The sequence below is a fragment of the Hippocampus comes genome, unplaced genomic scaffold (assembly GCF_001891065.2).
Source record: "Hippocampus comes isolate QL1 unplaced genomic scaffold, H_comes_QL1_v1.1 scaffold174, whole genome shotgun sequence".
In the NCBI taxonomy this organism is placed as follows: Eukaryota; Metazoa; Chordata; class Actinopteri; order Syngnathiformes; family Syngnathidae; genus Hippocampus; species Hippocampus comes.
Window position 1 is genome coordinate 5,383,217 of NW_017805983.1, and position 23,593 is coordinate 5,406,809.

Genomic DNA, 23,593 nt, shown 5'->3' on the forward strand with positions numbered 1-23,593 from the left:
ATAGGCTGGTGTGTTCAGTAGCACAGCTAACGTAAGATGGAAAGAGTGACTGTCAGCGCAGGTTGAAGCAGGGCAATGAACATGTGCAGAGTAATAGCACGTCTTGACAGTCCTAAATCAAGAGCTGCACCAAAGGTAGCAGCAGCCACGTGCAAATACAACAGCGTGACTAACAACCCCCCCCACCCAAAAAAAAAAAAATTTAAATAGCTGTGATACATACCAGTGCTTCAAAACATGGGCAGCTGTGCATATGCAGTCGTAATCACAGCACAAAAAAGGCAGTGAAGCAAGACTGCACATGCCGCCTTTAATATTTAAAAATAGCATCTTTCAATTTTGTGCCGTCCTGTCTGGCCATGTAAATATTTGATCGACAGCCTGTCATAGATACCAAACTGCTGTCAACATGAGCAATTGACACCACGGATCAGAGCTGTTTATATTGGTACCTTTGTATTCGGTTTGTCATTACAGATGCAATTACAAATAGTCGATGAAGGAATTAGAGCTTCTGCTTTGTCAGTTAAGATGTTCGTTAAGATGGGCTGTGCGATGCATAAAAACAGGGGAGGATGAAAACAAATGTTATGCTAATGGCAGCATATGAAGTGATTCTTTTGAGTCTTGAGATTTATCTGGCAAAATGAACCTCTTCCTGCATTTACTGTTAGTTGTGCACAGTCCCATACATGTGCTCCAATATCAATACATGTTCTCCTTTGAGGTTCTGGCAGTGGGAATTTGAGCACTAATGCAAACTTACTGTGTCTTCTTTGCAGACTAACGTTAGACCAGTGGTTCTTAACCTGGGTTTCATCGAACCCAAGGGGTTCAGTGAATCGGTCTCAGGGGTTCGACGAAGCCTCTGCCATGGAGGTTAAGACACACCCTATTCAAGTTATCAATTAGTTATGACACGCCGATGATCACATTACATGTATCCCATCAGTGCTGTGGGAAATTTATTTAGCTTAGTAGTAAACGTGTGACTGTCGTGATAGTACGTCGTACAGTTAAAAAAAAAAAAAAAAGTATACTTGTCTCTTGAAATTGTAGTTGCTTTTTTTCCTGTTTCTAAGAAATGTGTTTTTCTTTAATATCTTGAATTTGTAAAAACATAAATATTTCTTTTTCACTAATGAAGGGTTCGGTGCATGAACATATTAACTGGTTGGGTTCGGTAGCTCAAAGAAGGTTAAGAGCCACTGCGTTCGACTGTACTAGCAAAATGCCAATGCGTAAACATAAACAAGCTATGTTGTGCGGCACAAATGCCCTCCCTCGTTCCTGCGTGCAGTGTTTCTGTCATTTCAAAGTAGTCTGCTGATTAAAAGTTCATAATTGTCATGATTCGGTTTGGGACCAACAGGTGGCACTGCAGGGCTCTCCCTGCAGCTGCACACCTGTTGGTCATTATGTAATTAGTGTTTTAAAAGGACTCCCAGGCCAAACACTCAGTGTCGGGCCATTGTTGCTCTTTGCTACTGTCATGTTTGTTTGTTGCCGTTTGTCTGCTGCTGTCATGTTTGTTTCAGTCATGTTTTGGTCAGTGTTATGTTTTATGTTCAGTCATGTGTTTTGTTTGATACTTTGGACTTTGTTTTGGATTTAGTTTTCTGAGTTTTAATACAATCTTTCAAGTACAACCTGCTCCTCCCTGTTGCCTGCTTTTTGGGGTCCACCACCACCTGGCAACGTTACAATAATAGAGTAGATCCTCTGGATTGGGTTCCAGTGTGCTGTCAGGAATTCTGTTCCAATAATTTAGGGTCCAGGAAAGGGGCTGCTGTTCCGCATAATGGGTTTTATGCCCGAGTAATTTCAAAGTTTGGAGGATAGTTTATGAGCCGAGTTGAATTGCAGTAATCAGACTTGTTAATGCACAGCCATGCATTTGATTGTTTGATGGAGCATGCTCATAAAGCCCTCCACTTGTTGTCAAGAATGGCAGTAAACTGGTCTTTCAAAGGTAATGCTGAAATACTGAGTGTCACCCTGTGATACACAAGACCTTTTAGCCTTTTACAAAGAAGCATAGACAAATGCTCTAGTTCAAACAAAGTGATACTCAGAGGGGGGTGATCCCTGCAAGAATTGCTTGAGTAACCAACCCTTCACAGCAGGTATCAGTCTCGATGTCACATAAGAGGCTCAACACCATGGATGGCTATATGTAAAGGATGGGCACTATCAATCGTCCTCGTGCCTTCTGTAATTTACCCTAAGGCAGTTACAGCACATGTGCTTGTACCACCCTGTTACCAGATTAGATATTCTGTCAATGACTTGCTGCAAATAGACATGATGACACACCAATCTTGAAGCACGTGACGCACTCATAAAGCTGCACATGACCCTTTGACTCTGACTCTGAGATGACACAGTCAAGATTAGCGGGAATACTTATTAAAGACTGCTACCTTTTTATGGACAAAGTGGAATTTCTTCCACAACTCTGTTGTAATAGGCCGCAATACAGCGCATGTGTTGTCAATATGATTTATTGTGCAACTCAGAAAATGCCAACTCCTTGCACACTTTTGCTTTATCATTCCATTGTCGCAGCGTAGAGTAACATGTTTCCCCAATCCATATTCTGCAATGGAAATCTGAAGCATTCAGACATAATCATGTTGAGTATCTTTTATCGACTGCAAGAGCGAGCTGCCACTGCATCCTTTTGTCAACTAAAATGTTTATGATTGTGAATACGTATGATCATCCACTCTATCATTCCTTTATGTGCAAAACATAGGAGACGTTGTGTTCTTCCATTCAGGGTACAAAAAAGTACAGAGGACGACCCAAAAGTGCATGACCTCTGCAGGACAGCCAAAGTGTGCTTGTGACCTCATTCGTTCCGCACACTGTATTTTATGAGGCAATGCAGCGCAGCAAAGGTAAAGTGAGTCCACCAAGCATCCCGCTGGAGTCTTCGCAGAGAAACTGAAACCGCACGCTACATTTAATGCTTTCCTCATGGGGGAGAAAAAAAAACCAACATGTCTGCTCTGCTTAAGATGTACTGTAGAGTGGAATTATTAAAGTGATATTTTATAAGGAGAAAACCTTGTACTGTATTCCCTAAATGTTCTTTTGCACGGTATTTAATAATTTGCACAAGAGGGATTTGGATGTTAACATTCTAAACATAGGGTTGGCAATATTAGATGGTACTATACTTCTGGTGTTTGAGGAAGGCCGAGGCCAGCCCCTAGAAACTGAATTGGTGACAAAGGGGAGCCTTGGCGGAAGTGAATCTGATTTATAGTACTGCCGGCCGGCAGCACGGACCAAACAATGCAGACATACGGAGACTGAACAGCCTATATTGTGTCAGAGTGGGGGTTCACAACCTCATACTCCTGACGCACCTCCCACAGAAATCCATGACAGACACAGTTGAACGCATTCTCCAAGTCCACAAAGCACATGTAGACTGGTTGGGTGGACTCTGCATTGGTTATTCGGCTGGTCCACTGTTGCACGGAGGGGACCAAAACCACACTAGTCTTGAATCTGACCTCAGACTGTGCTTCTTTATGGGAAGGCGTGTCGATGGAATTGAGGTGGTCATATGTACTGGATATTACACAGTTTGATCGGAAAAGGCCACTTTGTACTTAATTTTTATGAAGTCTATGAAATCAGGAGTGATGGCAAAATGAAGCTTCATGAAGCACTTTTTATTTATATTTATATTGTGCATGGTAAATTGCTTTTGGAAAACCTCAATTGGAAGTCCATTTTGTATAAGAGAGAAAGAGACTAATGAATATTGTGTGCGTGTGTGTGTGTGTGTGTGTGTGTGTGCGTGTGTGTGCGCGTGTGAATATATACAGTACACCGCTTTACATTAGGTAAATTACAACACACAGTGATTACTCAGGTGTCAATTTCACCCTGGTCACAAATCTACAATAATGACCACGATGATATATTTTCGTTTAAAATACCACAGGGATTTTTTTTCTTGTAATTTTGTTCAAGGATGCGCATTGAAGTCGCTGAACCATCACAAGATCAATACTGGTTTCCACTTGATCAAAACACGTGACCGTTTATTGAAAAATCCAATAATACCCTGAATGCGAACGAAACATCTATCTACCATCACACTATAGCATGTAAACAACCTACCTGGGAGGTCATTGTTTGCCGTACAGTCCACAGTGATGGTTTCATAAAGTGGAATGTATCAGTGTCCGGAATCTTGCTCAACACATTCACGATGCAGGTGGGAAAAAACCAAAAGCAAAAAGCGCTGTTTACAATTGTGAAGAATTAAGATATATTTGGGCCATTGTGCCTGCGTAACAACCCACTGATATGCTAATAATAATAAGAAGAAGAAGAAGAAGAAGAAGAAGAATACTTTGAAATTGTTTAAAACGTGTGAAGAAGCAAATCAACACATAATTAGAAAAAGTGTGTTTTTAATTAGAAACATCTCGTATAAAAACGAACATGCTCTACACATCTGTATTCTTTTCTACAGATAATTCATAAATATCCAGGCACTGTATTTATTTTTTTCCTTTTTTTTAAATAATTCCCGTACATCAACCAAACATGATCAAACCACTTGTAAACATACATTTACTTGCCACTTACAGTATTTTCACTCATCACTTATTAACATATTCTATTTTGTAACACATACAGTATTTTAGAAAAATAAAAAGCGACATTGTGACCCCAAAAAAAAAAAAATGCAATTGTGTTCATTTACACCAGGGGTGTCAAACTCATTTGACATTGTGGGCCACATACGGCCTTGGTAGATGTCAAGTGGGCCGGACCGTTAAAATTATACCATACACTGCTATAAATAACCAAAATAATATGTCTTTCCTTTGTTTTGGTCTAAAGAAGCAAGGAACGTTAGGAAAATGTTGAAATGTAATGAACATATCTTTTACAAAACATTTCATGAAGCACCTTAGATTTCCTTAAACAAATGTGCAATTTACTTTTATCATTCACCTATATGCATTGCAACTGATCCCACTGATTGTAAAAGGCACAAAACTTTAACAAGTAATTGGTATTGAAAAATATTGTAATGCATTTTAAGATTAAATGGGATTTATGAAGAAAGGACTTTTTAAACCATTTAAACGTGCATATAAAATCTAAATTCAATCCCTGCCTACACCATACAAACTAAGGAGAGTGCTATTAAATGTGTAAAGAATAAAGTATTCGCATGTCCTTGATAGTGTCTGCTGTGTTGGGTCTGTCTCAGTGACAGACTGAGACTGCTGTTGTCTTCTACTCTGATCAAAACAGTGTGTCCCCTAGCGGATGCTCCATGAATTGCACCTTATTAGAATATTCATTCTGTGTCTTTTATGCATTTTTTCACTTTTGAATGATCCTGTGGGCCTGTTCGAACATCCTTGGGGGCTGGTACCGGCCCACGGGCCGTATGTTTGACACCCCTGATTTACACAAACACTTTTCCCACAAAAAACACTTTATCCAAATGGTGGAAAAAATACTGTACATTTGCAGCAATATCTTAGAACTTTTGTTCAAGCCGAGAGCTGCAAGAATTTTTGATTAAACCAAATGTATTGGTGACTTAGAATTCTTTGCAATGGTTTTCCTCCTGGACATCACACCTGAATATCATGTTGTTCACATGACTTACATTTTTTTGACATGCAACATACATACTCTGCATCGCTCAGGATAAGATTTAGTGTGACAATTTCCAGAGTTGCTCTTTTTACGAGGAATACTAAAGGAGAACAAGAAACTGAAGACAGAAACGGAGTTTACACATTGAGGTTTTGTACACTGAGATCTTCCTAGTGTGTTTGAACAGAATGCACTCAGACATTATGCAAAGCGTACAAAACCATGAATGGTCCATGGAAGATGAAAGGTCAGAGCACAAAATGAAGGTAATGGCTCTTATTTATCAAGCTGCAGAATGACACCCTGTAAAAATAGTCTATGTTTTCATCCAAATGATGCTTAAGTACCATATTTTCCGCACTAAAAGGTGCACCTAAAAGTATTCAATTTTCTTAAAAGGCCACAGTGCGGCCTCATAATCCCATGCGTCTTATATATGGATCAATATTCGGATTTCTTGGATGTATTATTTTAAATGTTCTGTAAAGCGCATTGTTACAACTGCAGCGGTTGTGAAAGCGCTATATATAACAAACCTGTATTGTATTCCCTTTAGTGCAGCTCCATCTAGTGCAGGGGCCCCCAACCTTTTTTGCCCACGGACCGGTTTATGTCAGACAATATTTTCAGTGACCGGCATTTAAGGTGTGGCGGAAATAATACAACGAAATAATATGGTATGAGCTGCATGAAAACTGTGGCGTTTTCGAAATATAATAATAAACACAAGGAGCGTCTAATCTGGCCGCAACATTCCAATCGCTATGGCAATGTTTAATGCCTTCAAAATACGATACAAAGCAAATTCAAAGTGCATGAAAATGACGACTCACCACAGCACCGAGCTTGATTTTCTGCAACCAGACGGTCCCATCTCGGGGTAATAGGAGACAATGACACCTCAAGTGTGTGGTTTATGTCAAGTCTACTTCGTAATTTGGTTTTTGTCGCCGTTGCTGCAGAAAAGCCCCGCCTCACACAGGTAGCATGTCGGAAATAGCAACAGTGCTACTGTGGCAATCTCAGAATATTCAGACATCACTTTGATCCAGTTATCTCGAACGTACTTTTAAGGCCGCCGTCATTTGTGATCTCCAGCAGTTTTTTTTTACTCATTTTGCGAGCTCCTGCGTTTTGTTTTGAAGTAATCGGTCACGTGATGGAGAAGCGTGGCTTGACGTGTGTCAAGTGTTACACAGACGGATGTAACGGAGAATCCGGTAGTTTTTCAAAATAAAACATTTTTCGTATTCCGAAATAAATAAAACGGAATTAAGGCAAGTTCTTTCTGTGCGGCCCGGTACCAAATGCCCAGTGGACCGGTACCGGTCCGCGGACCGGCGGTTGGGGACCCCTGATCTAGTGGATACATAAGCAACATCAGCTACTATTGTAGCATCTATTCTATGCACCTTAAAATGGGATGCGCCCTACGTATGAAAACAGTTTTATAAAAGGCCATTCATAGAAGGAGCGCCTTGTACTCTGAAGCACCTTATAGTGCGGAAAATATAAATAGCCTAAATCTCGATTATTGTCAACACCAGTAACAGTTTCCAAAATCCTGTGGGGGGTGGGGTGGGGGGGGGGGGTCGATACCAAATTTGTTCTGTAAAAAAAAGCCAACTAAATAAATTGTGACTTAAAACAAATACGTGGAAGTAACTATGCTTCCTAGTTCTACTCATCCAAACAGAGCTTTTCATCCAACGGCCTCAGTTTGTGGATGATAAATAAGGGCCATTAAAGTCTGGATGTTTCATACCTTCTGTATTGTTGAACTCTTTTTTTCTGTTTAGGTAACAGAGGTTGGCTAATGGTCTCTAGTGTTAATGATAATCATGACACATCGCATTCCATTGACAACACAGCACAGAACACATGATGCTCCCACAAGCATGCTCTGGGACTGTACACTAGGCTTGTCCAAAAAAATGATGCAGTTTTGACAAAATGATGAAACACTGCTAGAAAACAAAAATAAATCAGAATCACGGAGTGATTTTTTTTTTTGTTTGTTTGTTGCCAGATATGGTTAGTTCATGTTGCAATACTCGACCTCTTGAAAGGCATGTACAGTTTGACGAGTAGCAACTCCATTACCATTTACCAGCAGTTCAACAGCAAAAACAAGCATAGCTCCATCCCCCACCACCTCACTTTTTTGAATAAGTCTAATGGCTCAGCCCAGGAGATGCCTGAAACGTGTGCCATTGACTTCTGAAAGAAAACATACTGTTGATTTCAGGTGGTGCATTCATCCTGCGTCTGGAAACATGTACGATGTTTCTAAAGGAAGGGGAAAATGAATGGTCCCATCTTTTCATCCCTCATCACTTGCTGGCATTCGACTCATTTCTGATAAGTGGCAATTTTTTTGTGTAGAAAAAATATGACATCCTTTCGATCCCAGCTTTCCTCTGTGCTTCAGCAGATCGCTCTCTCCCCAGGCCCACACTCGGCTCCCTCTTAGATGGCATGGTTACTGTAGCTGATGTACGTCTGCTTGGAGGCCAGCGCTGCAGAGGAGTTACAACAAGAAGGACGTGGTTAAAAATGCTCATTGGTTGACGTGGGAATTGGCATTAAATGGCAATCTTGGGAACACTTGTAGCTGTCCTGGTTGACAACTTCTATTTATGGATGTCTTCATCAAGTGAGGGCAGGAAAGTCAAGTTTGCCCTTTCCCCACCTTTTTACTGGATATTAAAGATGCTCCAATACTCGTAGCGATAAGAAGGATTTCAAAAGAGGTTGCCTGAACCTAATGATCCTCTTTCTATCTCAACGCTGTATTATGAATTTGTGTTCATAAAATATACAGCATATATTCATATTGGTGATCACAATTCATGGAATCCCCCATGGCACTTTAAGTGCTTGATAACAGGATCGCTCTTTGACATGCTGTCTACTCATGCAATCACGTGTGTCCTGTGAGTCCAACTTGTGAGACTTGGAGAAAATACGTTCCGTTTGTCACAATCAGACCGTTTCCAGTGAGCATGCTCGGTGGTGGTAATCACCGCACCAATCAGCCCGCGCAGCGGATTGAATGTCAGATAGGGTGAATCCAGGCAGAAAATAGTGGCGTGCCAGCGTCAGGCCAGTGGCACCACAGACAAGGCGATGTAATGTTTCCAGTGTCAGCAGCACGCTGAATAGAGGCGGAATTGGAGCCATTTCATCCAAAGCATTTCCTCCAACAAGAGCATTGATGAATGGGTGTTATTTGAATATTTATGGGCTGTGAGGCCAAGATAAAGAATAGATGGTCCAGAAAGAATTGGAGCCATCTGTCTTTTAGTTTGCTCTCTTTTTTTGTTGCTGTCCCGTGAAGACCCATCCCTCCTTTTGTCAACCGGGAAACAAAGCAGAAGATAGACTGGTGCCATGTTCACACATCAGCGGGCTGGCTGTTTGGAAGCATCGCATACCAGTATTGTCGTCAATGTTGGCGTGTGCTGATCAATGAAGAGGTCAGGAGAATGGACTCTATGCACGGTAGCTCATTACGTATTTCTGGAGGTAAATACAGAGGCGTACGAGCTTCCGGCTTTCGTTTATACCAGGACGCCCTCTGTACCAAAGTAACCTCATGCTTTCAAATTGCGTTAACGTGGGTTTTTTTAATCATTATATTCTGTAGTGGGCGGCCCGGTGGGCGAATGGTTACCTCACAGTGCAGAGGTACTGGGTTCGATTCCAGCTCCGGCCCCCCTGTGTGGAGTTTGCATGTTCTCTCCGTGCCTGTGTGGGTTTTCTCCGGGTACTCCGGTTTCCTCCCGCATTCCAAAAACATGCATGGCAGGTTCATGGGACACTCTAAATTGTCCCTAGCTGTGAGTGTGAGCGTGGATGGTTGTTTGTTTCTGTGTGCCCTGCGATTGTCTGGCAACCGGTACCGGGTGTACGCTGCCTAATACCCGCGATCCTTGTGAGGATAAAGAGGATCAGAAAATGGATTGATGGATGGAAATTCTATAGTTCGGAGCTGGTGCTTCTCAAGGTGCAAATGTCCTCCGAAGTTGTGACTTTTAAAGACAAACTCAAACATCAAACGCTTACCGGTCAGCCGGTACTACAAAGGAGAACGTTTAGACATTCGGTGAGACAATTGAACTATTGCAACATCGAATCGAACGATGAATGTAGTCTTTCTTGCTCGGCGCCCCGGCGAGTCACAAAGCTGCGCTCTCTACTGTGATACATAAAATAGCTCATTAAATGAGATACGGTGCTTTGATCCCTTTGCCGACACTTGGATAACTGGAGCAAATAATTCCTTTATGGTAACTTGACATCATTTCAGCAGATTGTGAGTATATTTTAAAGAGTTTGATGTCATTGCTGTGAGTTAAGACTACGGAACTGGAGGTTCGCACGCCTTGGGAGCCCAAATGGTGCATGCATGTTGTCCATCGTGTCTTGTGCTGTGCTTTTGTTAGTGTGCACAGTGTTCGTGAACATCAGCAGAAACACAAAATTGGTCACAATTAGGAGAATTCAGTGAGTTACCTGAGAGCCTAAGATCCCTCACAAGGCTCCCCTCCCTCAACACAGTCTGACACAGACATACAGAGCAGTGGTTAGCTTACCACGTTCAAGGCACAGTGTCAGCATGTACACAGAATCGCTGGTCCAACTGCACACTGAGGTTGCAAAAAGGCATCGCTGCGCACGTATATGTGTGGACACATGCTTTTTTATCACAGGAGGCTACGTAATATTTCACGCAGTTGAGTTTGTCAGTGAATAAAATCAGAACTTGGAGTAATCATCCACGGCTGCTTGATTTAATCCTTCCTCCACACGCAGACTGCCTATCCATACACTTTATCTTGGTGATTAGAGAGAAAAAAAAAATCCTTCTGCAACACGACTCGTCTCTTTCATCCCTTTCAAAAATCACACAAGTGTGGGCTACTTGTCACTCCCCCTGATTGGCAAATGCAGTAGTTTTGGAGTCTTAGAGAATGGAATCTATTTGTGTACCCTTGGTGGAGGATTTTGAATTAACCTGGTGAAACAGACAAGTCACCTCCTGCGTTTCTTGATATGCTTTGAAATTCATTTGTGGATTTGTGATCAGGGTTACACAAAGACATAGTTAAAATGTTTTTGTTTCATCCAGCTTTGTGGAGAGTTGGCAGACGGACAACATTTTAAAGTAAATCAAGAAATCCTACTTTAGTCTAATTATCATTGCAACGCATTACCGTATTTCCGTAATGGAAGAACATGTAATGCACAAATCTTCATGGAAAGAAATTTTGGACCCTTCACACAATATTTCATAGACTGATAAAAATAGTGCATTGAATTTATTCAATCTTATTTTGTCAAGCGGCTGCACACAATGGAATCATCTGGATTTGAAGATTTTATTTTGTGAGGAAAAAAAATTGCGTAAATTCAACACCCCATTTTTTTTGCATTGTATCACAAATGTGTCTTAAGTGTGTCCAAACTGCTGATCCACATTAAGATTTTTCATTCCACTTGGCGGATAATTGTGCATTACTTTTCCTTACTGTAATACATTTTTTCAAAAATACCTTGAAGACCATGAAGAATGCGAAGAGCTAACGAACATTTCATCAGATTTCACTTAATCTATTCCTTAGTTAACATATTGTTAATTGCTCTTTATGACACTACATTACATTGATTTGATAAACCTTACAATTTTTTCCCGCAAACTACAGAAGTACAAGATAACAGCCATTAATTATTGGCACCTTACAAGACTTCATCGCGTGTATTATACATAATAACATCATTGGCCATTCAAAGCTGTCACAATGATTTACTTTGTCTGGGTGAGCAAGACCAACCTTGTGTTTCCAGACTTTCACAGAGTTCTGACTTTGCCTCCCCATTGGGCCTCAGACCACCTTTTGGGTTGAACTTGTTGGACATGGTGGCTGCGGTGACCACAGCCTTCAGGCTGCGCTTGCGCTTTGGTACGTTCTGCTCTGGGTGAAAGAGAACCACGTAGACCTTGGGCATGTAAAGCATTCCCAGAGAGACGGATGCACTGAGGCTGACAGAGATGGTCAAAGTTGTGGTCTGGATGTACATCTGCATTATAGAAGAGACACAACATACACAAGTATTATTAGTTGAGGTATGATGGTACATGTTTAAAAAAAAATGTCCAATCCATAGGCATTAGTGTCAAATGCATGAGGACAGTCACAGCGTTCTCACTTCTTTACCACATAAAAGTTCTGTCAGAAACTTTCCAAAGACGGGTGTCACAAAGGATATACTGTATTTCAAATTCAAACTACAAACCACAAGTTTTCCCATCAAAGTAATCCCCCTGGTGTTTAACACACTTTTCCAACCTTCTTTGCCACACTGTCCAGGAAGGATTCTTCTTGGGCTTGGGGACAAGGAATTAAAAAAAAAAAAATCCAGCCAGGTCAGACAGGAACTGCTGAACATGATTGGTTGATCGTCTGGTCCACACTGAAGAGGAAAACGTTTTGTCGGATCTTTTGTTACACCAGTCCTGGTAGTTTTCTGACAGCCCTTTTGTTATACAAGTGGTTTCTTTTAATTCAGGTGCTTAGTGAGTGCTCCGTCACGCAACAATCCTCAATTTGTCTTTATTTATTTATTTATTACATAAATGATGTGCACTAAGTAGAAGCCTCCCTTGATGGTTGTCTATGCAGTCTACTTATTTGTTTCTGCCTTGAGGGTTTAGGCCACAGCATGAGGACTTTTTGCTCGCGAAGGCCAGTGCCAGCTGCCGAACCCAGCTGGGAGTCAGAAACATAGCTACAGGCTACAAAAGATGAAGCAGAGATAAAAATCTTGCCATTGCCCCAAACACTTTTTGTTTTCTTGAATTCTGGTGTTATGTCCACCTCCATTTGCAGGGGAATTGCAGAGTTGACAGAGGGTTTGAAAAATACAGCAGGTACAGACATCAAGTCAATCCAAATATAATGGAATGCTTGTAAGAATACAAAAGAATAAAGAGGGGGGGCATGACTTTTCAAAGTGTGTACGTTTATTTGTACCTTCTAAAATGTTTGGAATGCTTTGCCTTATGTGAGAAAGCCCATGACACCGTGGTGTTAGAAATCCTTCATTCCTCAGGTTTTCGGGTAAGAGGAAATGCATTCGTTGTTTGGCATGGGATTAGCTCAGTCATCTAAATTGTACAGCTTGTGCAATATTTATTATCCTCATCCGATGCATACACACACACACACACACACACACACACTTTTACAGCTGTGTTAGAGCTGAAAATACAGTGATTGTTGCAGTCATGCATCATCACACCAATGTCTAACAGGGAGGTGTTTGTAAGACACACAGTCATTTTTCTTTGCACATAGCAATACAATCGTCAAACACCGACCACAAGATACAGTCGATAAGACTGCACAATCTAATGATATGTAGAAAATATTTTGCCTGAACAAGGGAATGTAAGCTCTTTTTTTAATTGGCTCTCTGTGAGTTTTTATTTATTTATTTATTTATTTTGGTGCATTTAATTTTGTCACAGCCACAGAGCAGTATTAAGATCAGTGTGGCAAATGTGGCTGTGTGAATGCTGATCCATGAGTTCGAGTTAGGGCCGGCCAGTAGATGTCGGCCAGGTAAGCTGTCAATACAAACTGGAAGTGATGGGTCATCGTGCTTCATCAACATTCTTCCATGGTGGAATGGCAGTGCTGTAATCTCCTGAGAAGATTACACATTGGCCAGGGGTAAAGCCAAGGCAGCACAGACCAGAGTCACTGTGAGGCGAGTCGAGACCATTCAACATCAATTTTCCCTGACGTGTCGATGTGATCGTCTATCTGTTCCATGCACATGGAGAGGGAACAATTCACAGATACAAACTGAGCAATTTTACACTTTGTTCCGAACCGAATTGCTTTCTCCGCTCATAAGGCATCTGCCAAACATGTTTCTGTACTATGGACTCATGTTGCGCAATATTTCAAGGTATCTTTGAAATGTACAGTCAGTGAAAATTGTTCAATGATTTACGGGATTCGTTCGACTTGAATGCATCCCATTTCAGATTTTTTTTTTTTTTTTTGTGGGACGATGGTGATTATCTGTATCTTGGCTGCACGTTTTCCCTCACAAGCTGTGCGAATGTGCAAGTCTTTCGAAATGCCTCAATGCAGACAGCTCTCTCCCTCAGTGGAACTCAAACCACTTATTGAGTCCAACAGCCGCAAAGAACATCAAGTCAAGTGGCCATATAATAAGGCCACTATATTTTTTTTTTTGACGGATATAAGAGGGCATAAATAAGGGTTATTATTATGTATTATTGTGATGGAACACAGTATGTGACCTTTTTCAGTTTCTACTTTGGGTGACACATGTTTAGAAACTGCTTATACTGTACGATTCATATGCAGGCATAAAGGTGTTAATCAGACTTTTTAGTTAAATTAGAAATACACACAAACAAAAATGAAAGATTCCTGGAATTATCCTCACATGACCACTGTGATCCCTGAGGCAAAGTTTGGACCCGCTGACTCATGATCACAATGGCGAGCGGCACGACACCACTCTGACACATACGACGAACAATACTCGAGTGGCCATTTTCTTCATGAGGAGGCACACAAGAAATACAACAACTCAAGTAGGACACTGACTTCCAACATGTGCAAGTCAAAGTAGCAGCCTTGTGCAGTTTCTAGACTATGATTGGTCATAAAAAATGATTTGAGGTATTCTTGGGGTGATTTGCTTCTTTCAAATTCACCTTTTCTGCTGATTGTGAAGTGCCAAAGAAGATGGGGATAAAGGCGAGCCAGACTATGCAAGTGGTGTACATGGTGAAGCCGATAGGTTTGGCCTCGTTAAACGTCTCCGGAACGCCTCTGGTCTTGATGGCATAAACTGTGCAGGTGACCATGAGCAGCATGCTGTATCCCAACAGACAGATGAGTGAAAGGTCCGAAATGTCGCATTTTAAAACTCCGCGGGCCATATCAGGATTAGCTGTACGCTGGTCTTCGTAGTCGATGATGGCTTGTGACGGGTCGACGCCAAACCAGATACACACACCGAGGAGTTGCACTGAAATCAGGCTGAATGTGATGACTAACTGTGAGGCCGGGGAGATGAAGCGAGGGGCGCTAACTGACATCTTGCCTTGCTCAAAAATTCTGTAGATACGATTAGTCTTGGTGAGCAGGGCTGCATAGCTGATACTCATACCCAGGCCCAGGAAGATCCTGCGCAGCGAACATATGAACACATCAGGGGCGGAGATCATGAGGAATGTTGTGGCATAGCACAAGAAAATGCCCGTCAGAAGCACGTAGCTCAGTTCTCGACCTAACGCCTTAACAATGGGCGTGTCGTTGTAGCGCACAAAGGTAACAACCACGAACACGGTTGCGATGATGCCCAGGACTGCGATAAGGACGGGGATGACGGCCCATGGCGAGCTCCATTCCAGCTTGACAATGGGAATGGGAATGCAGCCGGTGTGGTTGTCGTTGGGCCGAAGGTCGAAGCGGCACATCTTGCACATGTAAGTGTCTGCCTGGTACTGGTAGCCGTCACAATTCTCACAGTGCCAACAACACGGAATTCCTTTCACAGTTTTCTTGCGCTGGCCAGCACGGCAGGGTTGGCTGCAAATGGAGGAGGGCACTTCTTGCGTTTCACCTGGCCACCGCATCTCATCTGTCTGTTGGAGGATGGATGAAATAAAAAAAAAAAAAAAAAAAGAAAGAAAAACACAACAATTAACAGAAATCATCACTTTATAGCAAAATGTATATTCTACTTTCTTGTACTCCTTTGATAATTATTATAACTGTATGACCTCACATAAGTTACTTATTGACTGTATACTATCAGTGTTTTTTATGATTAAGGGGCAACCACTTTGTTGCGCAATCAGTCCTATTTATTTATTTATCATTGGTAACATTTTGGGAAGACCTCATAGGTCTACTTCTGATACTAAACAGTCAGGGTTGGAAGGGTTTCTTTTAAAATGTATTCCGACTCAGTTGCTAGTTACCTGTTAAAAATGTAGTGAGCAAGTACCATAATCCTAAAGGAATGTAAAAGTCAATAAATTAATCAAACAAAATAAATACCAAAGTAATCCTGCACAATAATCCTGATGAATAAATGTACCTGTAATCTGATTGGGTTTTTTTTTTCTGTCAATGTAACGGTATGCAGTTTGTTTTGGGAATACGTAATGCCAATCCATGTAACCCATGACACACCAAGCCTGGAAACACCAAAGAGGTTTTCACCGTGTACCACTGCTAACTACAGCTTGGTGCTTGCAGTTCATAAGAAAAGGTTTACGGGAGAAAAAAAAAATCCCATTCAGTTGGTTAAAAAAAAAAAAAAAGAAAATGCAGTCAAACGTCCTTATTCTTGGTTGTCCATGAGAAAACACATCAGTAAATGCTACGTTCAAAGCGTGTGAAGGAGGCCATTAATGAATTTGTTGATGTTTTACAGTAGACCATCTATAGTTTGCCATGAAGTTCTGGAACATGCATATTTATTTATGTGAAAGCCAACGTGTTCAACACAATTAAAACCAAAAATGTAAGCCTCCACAACCCCTCATCCCTGCGGAAAAAAAACATAAAGCAAATCATTGTGATGATTTCTGTGGGTCCATGATCAAAAGAAGGGTTAGGAACTCTGGTTCCTCGAGTGCCATTTCCTGCCTGTTTTCCCTACTCCAACGCACCTGATTCAATTGATCCCGATCATTTCAGGCTTCAACAGAGCTTGCCGATGAGCTGATCATTTGAATCAGGTGCGTTGGAGTCGGGCGGGGTCTAAAACAGGCAGGGTATGGCTCTTGAGGAACCAGCGTTCGCTACCCCGGGTTTACAAACACTTTCAGATGTTCACAAGTTAAAATACTTGTTCATACCTACACTCATGACAACATGACCGACTTGGATGTGGTGAATGTGAACAATAAATGGACTAACTTCCATGGAAAAGTTACTCGAGATAAACAGAAGTAAATAGAGGGTAGTAGCCATTATGTCGTGTTCGATCATAATGATGAGTAATTTAGCAGTATCACGTTTCATGGTTGTATTCAGTGACTAGCCTAACCTTTATCCTTTAAAAGGTTGCCTATTCGAATTGATAACCAGGGAGGGCCAATCCTCCCCAAAGAAAATTACTTTTGATCATGTCAGTGTACCGCGTAAATGGGAAATTGAGATCTACAACTACAAATATATAATAAAGATTAGAGCTATTGTTTTTCACTTCTTCACATGGCGTTCACGATTTTGGTGGGGGCTTTCTGCCACGCAATGCTGGGTAAGTTGATCAGCGCGCAAAAGAAACACAGGACCTTGATGTCTGCAATAATTCAGGAGAATACTGTACCTGTGCTGTGTGCCGCAACAAAAATAGAGTACCTGCGGGGTTGAGTATAAATGATTCATATGAGCAATCCTCATTGTTCCTGTGGTACTTTGATGTTAGCATATGCGACATTGCTGATTCAGAGGTTTTGCGTAGGAATAAAGTGGTATTTTATTGCACTGATGATGCGTTAAAACGAAAACAATGCTAAGAGCTTGACTTGCCTTTTCACCACGTTCAAGTAAATGTTGTTTGTCCCTGACTTTATGAACTTTTAAGGTCACCAGAAACCTTGAGACGACCACCACTACATGGGTTTTCTATACTGCTTTTCCATAGTTAAGATGGTGAGTCAGCTGAAGTCTTTCCTTTTTAAAGACGCTATATCATAAAGAAAGAGATCCCTACATCCAAGTGCAGATGGTCGCTCCAGTGGCCAATGATTTTATACTCTGTGGTGTTATATTTGATCTGGTATTGGTAGATTTCATAGCGGCCAGGAGCATCTCCGTTCACGTTGAAGACCACCGGCGTGCTAGCGATTCCTGCAAATGACACAAAAACAAAACAAAAATGGGTTATCGTAATTGTGCGCCTTTTGTTTAATGTCCAATCCCAGTGATGTGCAAATCGGAAATCCCTTGATGTTGTAATGCCCAGAGATTATAGTACCCTGCAGAGCTGTTAGAGAGTTAATGAAAGGACCAAATGGATGTTGACAGCTCGGCTGTCCTGCTTATTTGACAAGGGGCCACACAGCTGTCTGCTCATGTTCCCATATCAATTCACACGCCTTCATTCCGCTTATTGCCCCATCGCTTGTTATCCTCAAGGTTGTCCTCAGAGTGCAGACAAACGACAGCACTGATTTTAATTACCACTTTGAGGTCTCTATTGAGGTCTCTTCCCCTTCTTGAGCATCTGAGAATGGTGAAGCACAAAAGATTAAGTTTCAGCGATCAGCCTCCACGTCTGTGAAAAGACCTTCCAGTAGCATCGTCATCCGTTTTCGCTAGCAACCGCTTGAAAACAAAAAGCCTTCGGTAAACTCGCAGGTGCACAATGTTTTGGATCGTATTGGATTCATACTTTGAGTGTAGTCTGAGAATATCAGATACAGTCAGGCCCTGAAGTGCGTTATTTTGATAAATATTTATTTTCTCTTTTAGTGAAGATGGTTAAGTCATTCGAGATAACCTCTGGTGCTGATTCTGTTTTGTTATTATGTTTAAGAGAACTTTTTAAAATTTTTAATTAATTTTTTTTCTTCAGGGGGTGAGGGGGGTATGTAAGGCTGGTTTAAGAACTGTGCGGAGAAGTCATTTAACAACCCCTCCGATCATGACATGTATGCACCCGTCTATGCAAGTATGGCCTCTTTAAATGTGTTTCATTTCTTCCAGTAAAGTCTGAGCTACACACTCTGATATCCATGCTACAGTGATCCTGGGTGCTTCATCCATTTACAACAATGTTAAATCAGGCATGGCAGCAATAACAACTTTAAGTATGAATGTTATAGCAAATATTAAATCTTGCACTAAAATCTTGCAGTGCTTTACTGCCTTATTGGGAAATTACAACGCTGTCCCATAAAAGACAATATTCTGCTATAAATGGCTCTAAGAACATCGGTAGCAATTCAGTGCATAATCAGGCATCACATCCATCAGGATCGTGTTGGATACATCTCAAGCTTGTGCATCAATACATATAAACACAATCTTGGTGATCGTTGCTTGGTTTCTCATTTCCTTTAGTCAGCACCTATTGACAACCCCCAAAATACACCAGGATCATGTTGATATTTCCATTTTGTTTTCCAACACAGCTTTTAATTTCCTCCGTGCTTCTGAAAGAAATTCAGGATCCTGTACATTCCATTAATGTGCACCATTGATTATTTTTTTCCCCACCCCAGTAATAACAGAATAGTTCCAAAGCTCATGTCAGCATTGGAACTTGTAATGATATGATATGAACAATATTCATGATACCATATTCATTGAATAGAACAGGCAAAAATTTGATTCTATGACACAATCTTGTTCGAGGTTGTTTTAGTTTCATGCCATAGTATTTGGAGATCTACAGCAGTGGTCCGCAACCCTTTTTGTGTCACGGACCAGTTTAGACAACTAAATGCTGTTCGCAGAAAGACAACCCTTTTTTTTTCATTGCTTTAAAATTGCCAGTTTTAAAGCACTGGTACTGACAACAAAGATAATTATAGAGTAATTCAACATTTGATTAAGATTCATTTCTTTCAAACAGTCTCATTCTACTGCGCAACAAATGTAGATTACAAGAACACAGTGAACCACTTAGAAATGGTCCAATTAGGAACAATAAATACGCCTTATAATGTAAACATCATCATTTTTAACGTTACGATCCTACATTCGGCGTTAGCATCATTGCTACTTGTAAATGGACATGATTGATTGCTGCTTTTATCCGATGGCTGATGGCTAGTTATTAGCGACTAAACTGCTAATTTTTACATGGGCAGGCCGTGCAAACTCTGCTCGCATTTTTTCATGCTTTCCACTTGATCACTTGGGTGCTACTTGTTCAAATGATTCAACAGGTTCATTGTATTGTCGTATTTTTGACAACAGAGCACGCATGGCAGCTGTAATAAGGTCACTCACGCCCAGGTGAACAATATTTGATTTTGAAGATGAGGCCCCATCAATTTCCTCTCAGTATTCATCATGGTGGAGAAGCACTTGAACCTTTTGTTAAATAAATAAGTAAATAAATAAATAAATAAAAAGAAAGCTGACTGCATTGTTCGAGACCAATGTTTTTTGTTTGTTTTTTTTTCCCCCAAACCCAATTTAAGTCTGCTTAGGTCTGAAAATCAAACCCACTCTAAAAGAGCCAACTGTGCACCATCCCGTGGGTAACTGTCGACCTTGTAAATTGTTTTGTCACTTCCTTCTATAATTCCCATCAAAATTAATCCGTATGGCTGTCAACCTCTGGTTCCCTTGAGGAGGTTGGAGACAAACATACACTCGCAGAAGTAAATCTCAAATCATTTTCTAGGGTCGGGCCGTGTTGGAGGGTGGAAGCAAAAACTAAACGGGGGGGTGGGGGGGGGGAAGAGAGTTGGGAGGGGTGATGTGTTGTCTGCACCACAATAAAAGCATTGCCGTTTTTCTCCACTGACAGCCATAACTCTGATGTGATCTTTGGACTGCAGCAACTAATTTAATTATTCACAATTTTGCAGATTAATCACACAGTCACTATAATGTTGCATAGTCTAATTTTTTGATCTGGATCCAGGTGCTTTTATTGTGTGCAATGACTTGACAAAATAACATTTTCAGTGTACTCTTCGGGTGTTAATTGTCGAACCTATGACCAGCTTCTCCAAATAATTTCAATTCAGCAGCCTGATATTTGGAGACTATCTATATTCACAAAAACCCACGCGTCTGGATGTTGACAAACCTCAGATTGACTCAATTGCACTTTGATACATGGTATCTCATGAATACACACCTGAGAAGTTGACATTTCGAATATATTTAAGCAGCAACGTGCCATTGATGGTATCCATCTTGGAGCAGAGGCCAACTTTCCCTGGGCAGAGATCTTTGTGCATGTTGTGCAGAGCGTGAGCCATGGCGTAAACCGCATCAATCACAAACTGGACCTTTCCCTCCTGTTCATAGGACGAATCTTTACCAATCCTCTCGTGATCTAGGGATTCAAGTACAGAGGGAAAACATAGATGTGAATGAGCAAAAAACAAAACAAAACAAAAGCAAACAAAAAAACACACAATCTGAACCACAAGCCCAAAAAACTAGACAAGAATAAAATGAATCAACAAGTGAATGTAATCCTTTGGAGAGGTTTTAATTATGAGGCCGCTGTTCTGCCTTTACTGCAAGATTGTAATTGAATTATTAACAAGATAATGTGTCTTCCATTTAATGAGCAAAGCAGCTTATCCCCCAATCACAGTGCATCCTACTACGTTGTACTTTGTGAATAAAGGGCAGTCTCCAGATAATCATCCCATAATATTCTTGATGGAACACTTTTCTTGTCTTATGTCTTTGGGGTTTTTTGGGGGATTTTTTTGTGATCTATTTGTCTCTACCAAGCTCATATCTTTGAATCAACAAAACATGATTGCGAGGTGATCTACAAGTGGAGGACAGAGCAAGACAGGCCTCGTCATTCTTCACTGGTAATTAGATATGAATTGTCAGAATTTTATTGATTCATCTTAGCTCAGCTTGTCTCACAAGTTTGAAAATGTATGAATTGCCAAGCAAGGTTCAAATTGACAATCTTCTCCTTTCATATTGTTAAATATTTACGAGAGCACAGGACTCCGGATTTAGACCAACAGTGAGATTTGAAAACGATGTTCTGAGTGCTATTAACACTGCTCAGTTGAAAAACAGTTTGTGTAAGTGGCGCATATTGTGCTGTGTGACAAGAAAAAAAAAGCAGCAACCCCCCAACCCCTTTCCTGTGGTAGTCTGTGGCACTCATCGTTATCTCTGCAGAGGCACTCCATTATAACAAGTGCCATATTTTTAATAGATGAATAGTGAGGGCATGTCTATCTGTTATTGTTATGCTGATCCCGTAGTCGCTTGCTCTGTGAGCCGATTTGATATTAGTGAAAAGGCCCTGTCTGTTTCAAGAGCTTAAGTACTGTGTTTCAATAAATCTTTATATTTTAGCGATTAGCCAAGATGAAGAGATGAGGGAGAGGGGTTGTCAGATTGCTCTAATTCTCTAAATAGCTTTCAATTTTCGAGTTTGGGGTGTCTTCTACAGGAAACTACACAGTCCAACGATAACATGATGTCAAATTGGCTTGCCTACACTCAGAGTAGTTGGTAGATTTTATGACCTCCACAAATAAAAGCGGAGCTCATGCAAATGAGCCACTGTTCACTCCGCACCTCAATTGTTGGAAGTGCCAACAGGAGTATACTGCATACTTTTCCAAGGACAACCTGTAATCGTAGCGCTAAAGGCTCAAAGACTTTGTATTTCTCCGAGCGTTATATTTTTGTAGAATACGTTTATTTTCCTGTTTGTTTGTCTCCCCTGGCTACCTATGTTCTTGAATAAAGCAGTAAAAAAATACAAATAAAATACCACATTGAATTTGTGTGTACGCACGAGCGAGTGTGCACATACATGAATGTGTACGTGTGCATTTCATGTGCGTGTGTGTAATGTAATAGAATTTCGCATACGCCTGCGATGTAAAAAAAGACCATGTGTAGAAAAAAAAAATCTGAAACTGCATTTAAGGGTGGCACAAGAGTGGCTGTCCATATGTGGCCCAGAGCTGTAAATGGATTTCTGGGCCACATACTTGACTCAACAACTGGCCCACATCTTGTTCATCTTGTTTGCCAGAGTCAAGCCAGTGCCTCTTTTCCTCTTTAAATAATCTGATAAAAAGCAAGAACGTGTCATTTGTCAAAGTTAAATGACTATTTACTACGAGCATTTATACACAGATAAAATGTAAAACAAGCATTGTTTTGTGTAAGATTTTCTGATCGTGTGTTTCAAGACAAATGCATTCAGCTTTGCTTGGGTGCATGCACTGAACTAAAATTGATGTCCGAAAACGAACTGATGCGTGATTGACATTTGAGTGAGCGTTGGTTGACTTTTTCATTATGTGCTTATTACGGGCCTACAAAACTATCAATTGGCTAAAGTGGCTGTATTATAAAAGATTTTTGCACGTCAGAGTATTTTCATTCCCAAACTAGGCTTCTAACCCAAAGGATTCAGCAATGCCAACTATTAGATGATACCCAAAGTCAAGCAAGGTCTTCCAAGATGCTGGTCAAGCATAAGAAAAAGAAAAAAAAAAAAAAAAAAAAAAACATCTGCTGACACAAGTGACACCTTTGTTCTTGGGTGTTGACGTGATACTGCAAAACTGACTGATGGATGGTGGTACAGCAGATTCGAAAGAATCAAAACACATGTCAAACACTGTTTACAGTATTTGCATTCGTTTTCTTGGTGCATTGTGTGGATGTGGACATTCGACGGTGCTTTGAAGGCAGGCGCATTCTCGCCTTGATGACTCATAGCTGCAAAGATGCAAAGCTTGTTTCATTCAAACCGAAGCCTTACTTTGCAGTCAGACTACATGATATGATACAATATTTACTCTGTAGGCATTGTTCAAATGTAGTCCCCGATGAAGCAGGACAAACGGACTTTCTGTGTTTTGTGGAAATGGTTTGAGCAATGTCCAAAGTAATCGTGATCGATGGTCTGGCCGTGCCCTTTATGGACCGAAGCGACTGACAAAAACCATGATAGTGTGGAACATCTATCTGGCTTCTGACACACTCAAGGTTATATCAGCAATTCATGACCCTCCATCTGTGTAAAACTGAATCACATTTTATGGTTCAATAGTGTGAAACACTGAACTGTGTGTCTGTGGAGAAAGAATTATTGAATTCTGTTCTGGCCCAGCTGCAAGAATTTAAGCCTGTTCCCTTCCATGTATATTTAATCCTCGTAACCTGAAGGTTCATTTTATTTT

General features: G+C 40.9%; 1 protein-coding gene across 2 annotated transcripts in view; it reads right to left on the minus strand.

Moving 5' to 3' along the window:
- Positions 1 to 3,841: 3,841 nt before the first annotated feature.
- The window catches only part of LOC109528741 (metabotropic glutamate receptor 4-like), a 129,361-nt gene continuing 109,609 nt past the window's right edge, over positions 3,842 to 23,593 (minus strand). Inside the window, exons 7-12 of one of the 2 annotated variants that reach the window (XR_002170724.1) lie at positions 20,542 to 20,742; positions 17,434 to 17,570; positions 14,414 to 15,349; positions 11,487 to 11,733; positions 7,529 to 8,168; positions 3,842 to 3,852 (exon numbers count right to left, since the gene is read on the minus strand). Coding sequence is in view for 1 of the 2 variants with exons in the window: in XM_019891699.1 (XP_019747258.1) it covers positions 8,119 to 8,168; positions 11,487 to 11,733; positions 14,414 to 15,349; positions 17,434 to 17,570; positions 20,542 to 20,742 (1,571 nt within the window). In the remaining variant the exon portion in view is untranslated. Of the gene's footprint in view, positions 3,853 to 7,012; positions 8,169 to 11,486; positions 11,734 to 14,413; positions 15,350 to 17,433; positions 17,571 to 20,541; positions 20,743 to 23,593 lie in introns of those variants that run through there. The other variant, XM_019891699.1, reaches the window with a different exon arrangement.